Below are 3,024 nucleotides of genomic sequence, written 5' to 3'. Positions count from 1 at the left end.
TCACTAAAACAAGATATTAATAGATCAATGCGTTTGGAAGTACAAAAGATGCTCACACATACGTGTGACTATCCGAATTAGTATGCTTGACCCTCATGAAATCTGCCTACAAACCCGTCTTGCGAGTTCTTTATTTGCCCTAGAATCTGCATTAAATCCATACTTAAACGATCCAAACGTCCACGATATTAACATCTGAATTAATTTGGATTCATTGCGTCAGGCCTTTCAGGTTGCAATGCAGTACAAGCAAACCCCACTTATCATCATTTGAATAATAACGAAACCTATCACCGAAAATTCTGTAATGACGACAAGGACTCGGATTTATTGGAACTTTGTGCTCTCAATTTTGACTATAAATACCCGCCCGTTGAGCTCTTGACTGAAGCATTCGACAATCACATGGCGCTTCTTCAATCTCCGTCGCTTTCCTTCCCTCTCGTCCTTCTCTTTTCTCTCCTCATAACCTCGTCTGACTGCTTCAACCTCAAATCGCTCAACATCTCGAAGGTTCAGTCAGCCGGCGACTGGTCGCCGGCTGGTGCGACGTGGTATGGGAGCCCTGACGGCGCCGGAAGTGACGGTAGTGGAATGACATTATACTTCTGTCCGAAAGATCCTTTTTACACAAGCCCTGTTGGTCTCATTATACGACTTTCAGTAATTCGATTGATCGAGTCTTTCGAGTATAGCTCGATTCTGAGAAATGAGTATCTTAGGTCAATCACCTAATAGTGACTCATTTTCGCTTTGTACCAAACATGTATAGACTTATGAGGTTAAAATGGAAGTAAATACAATGATAAACAAAACTACTCTAGTAATTACACATTTCCGCTAATCTGCAACTTGGTATGTACCACTATATCTATATATGTATATATGATGAACATGCTTTGCATGATGTTTTGTACGTAGGTGGTGCATGTGGGTATATGAATGGTGTCGACCAAGCTCCTTTCTCTTCAATGGTGTCCGCAGGAGGGCCTTCTCTTTTCAAATCTGGCAAAGGATGTGGAGCTTGTTACCAGGTTTTTGTCCTGCCAGACAAATGTCTCTCTAATTATTATTATGAGAAGGAAATGTAGTGTTTTGAGCTCGTGTTGATTGAATTACAGGTGAAATGCACCGGAAATGCCGCTTGTTCTGGAAACCCGGTGACAGTCGTTATAACAGATGAGTGCCCCGATGGTCCTTGCGTCGCCGAATCTGCTCACTTCGATATGAGTGGCACGGCTTTTGGAGCCATGGCGAGCTCTGGCAAGGCTGATGAACTACGCAACGCTGGGGTGCTGCAGATTCAATACCAAAGGTCCGTACAATCGGTTCTTTCTCTATGGAGCCAACCAATGTTTTCGAGTGAATGCTTATTCGAGAAGACACACACAGGGGAAAAAAAAAGACAAGAAGAAACGCATTGAAAAATGCTTTAAACTAACAAGAAACTTTGCCTTCACCAGAATTATACTAATCAGCAAATAGTGTCACTTGCTCATTAAAAGTCTATTTGTGTGCACATATTTTCAATGCCAAGCAGAGTAGAGTGCAATTTCCCAGGCGTGAAGGTGACCTTTCACATCGACTCCGGCTCAAACCCCAACTATTTCGCTGCGCTAATTGAGTACGAGGACGGGGACGGCGAGATCGGCTCCGTCAACCTGAAGCAGGCTCTCGACTCCGACTCTTGGCTTCCGATGCAACAGTCGTGGGGTGCGGTTTGGAAGCTGGACGGCGCAGGCCAGCTACGCGCCCCGTTCTCGATCAAGCTCACCTCCCTCGAGTCCGGCAAGACCCTGGTTGCCAACAACGTGATTCCGGCCGGGTGGCAGCCCGGGCAGACGTACCGGTCGGTAGTCAACTATGCCGTGTGAGGGTCGTGTGTGGTTTGCTTGGGAGACAAAGAAACGGAGATCTATCGATATTAGTTCAACCTTATGGATTTGGTTGCGTGCTTTGTGTTAGGCGAAAATAAGATGTAGGATCGCGGGGAGAAAGAAAGTATTTTGCTTTTCCACTATGTGTAATCTATAGCCGCTGTGAGCTACCTCTTGAAAAAAGAGAGTAGTAGTGAGAAATGAATCATATGGTCCTTTCAAAATCAAGAATGATGCTAGTATTTTAGTCGTCTTTTGTCCTTTTGTGCTGGTCTATTGGATTTGAAGTTTGAATGAATATCAGATTCAGTTTGTTTCGCGACCAAAAACTATGATAAAAGTGAACGATTACATAAATGACGAGCAAAAAATATTTTCATCGTCTAAAAAATGTTAACAAACAAATTATTGTTGGTTATCAAAATAATTTATTATTGACTAATTATTTTAATCGATACAAGCAATCATTTATAGGAAAATATTTTCTAAATCATTCAGCTTCTGCGAAACAAACGAAATCTTATTAGTCCGTGGGTCTTCTTCACGTCAATTGAAGAGACGGCTTGTCCTTGTTTAGTTGCAAAGGCTTTGTTCAAACTTTTTTGCTTATAAGATAAGTTCGATGTACATAATCCGCTAAAATGGATCATGTTATATCAAAACGAACCCTATCCAAATTGGATGGTTATAAATTGCGTTTATATATGTACAAATGGGTGTCTTCTTCATCGTGATATATTAAAAAAATTCTCGATGAAAATTATAATTCATTAGAAACTATTTCAGTTATATATTGATAAATAAAATTAATGGATCCAACCTTTCAATATGGTCCTATCAATCCCATCTTATTAGTGCGTTGTGTTCGTACTTATTTCTAGATCCAAAATACGTAGAAAAGGAATACCATAATCGAATTTTCAGTTCAATCTCAACCAAGCTGCTGAATATTTATAATTTTTTTTCCGACAAAAAACAAAGAATATTTATAAGTTCAGTCGCCATAAATTAAGCTAAAGTCATTTCGTACAAAGCCACTACAACTATTGTAAAATTGGGAATTTTTTTTTACCATTATTAAGCAAATATTTATGGACGTAATATTTATGGTATATCAATCAATGCCTAATGCGTTTGCCTCTCCCCT

At 40.3% G+C, this 3,024-nt stretch overlaps 1 protein-coding gene across 1 annotated transcript; it reads left to right on the top strand.

Annotated features, from left to right (window-relative positions):
• Window positions 1–385: 385 nt before the first annotated feature.
• On the top strand, window positions 386–2,133 carry LOC115727413 (putative expansin-B2). The gene is made up of 4 exons (XM_030657631.2): window positions 386–586; window positions 922–1,034; window positions 1,122–1,315; window positions 1,541–2,133. Exons 1-4 carry the CDS (start codon window positions 406–408, stop codon window positions 1,872–1,874), a joined length of 822 nt encoding a protein of 273 aa, XP_030513491.2. The 5' UTR covers window positions 386–405; the 3' UTR covers window positions 1,875–2,133.
• Window positions 2,134–3,024: the final 891 nt, after the last annotated feature.

This window comes from Rhodamnia argentea, chromosome 3 (assembly GCF_020921035.1).
Source record: "Rhodamnia argentea isolate NSW1041297 chromosome 3, ASM2092103v1, whole genome shotgun sequence".
Lineage (NCBI taxonomy): Eukaryota > Viridiplantae > Streptophyta > Magnoliopsida > Myrtales > Myrtaceae > Rhodamnia > Rhodamnia argentea.
This window is presented reverse-complemented; position numbering and strand designations above follow the sequence as displayed.

Excerpts from the sequence above, each read along its gene's own strand:
- LOC115727413 (XM_030657631.2), top strand. The coding sequence starts at position 406 with ATGGCGCTTCTTCAATCTCCGTCGCTTTCCTTCCCTCTCGTCCTTCTC. Across the intron at positions 587-921 it reads TGACGGCGCCGGAAGTGACG|GTGGTGCATGTGGGTATATG; the intron begins GTAGTGGAATGA and ends TTTTGTACGTAG. Across the intron at positions 1,035-1,121 it reads GATGTGGAGCTTGTTACCAG|GTGAAATGCACCGGAAATGC; the intron begins GTTTTTGTCCTG and ends ATTGAATTACAG.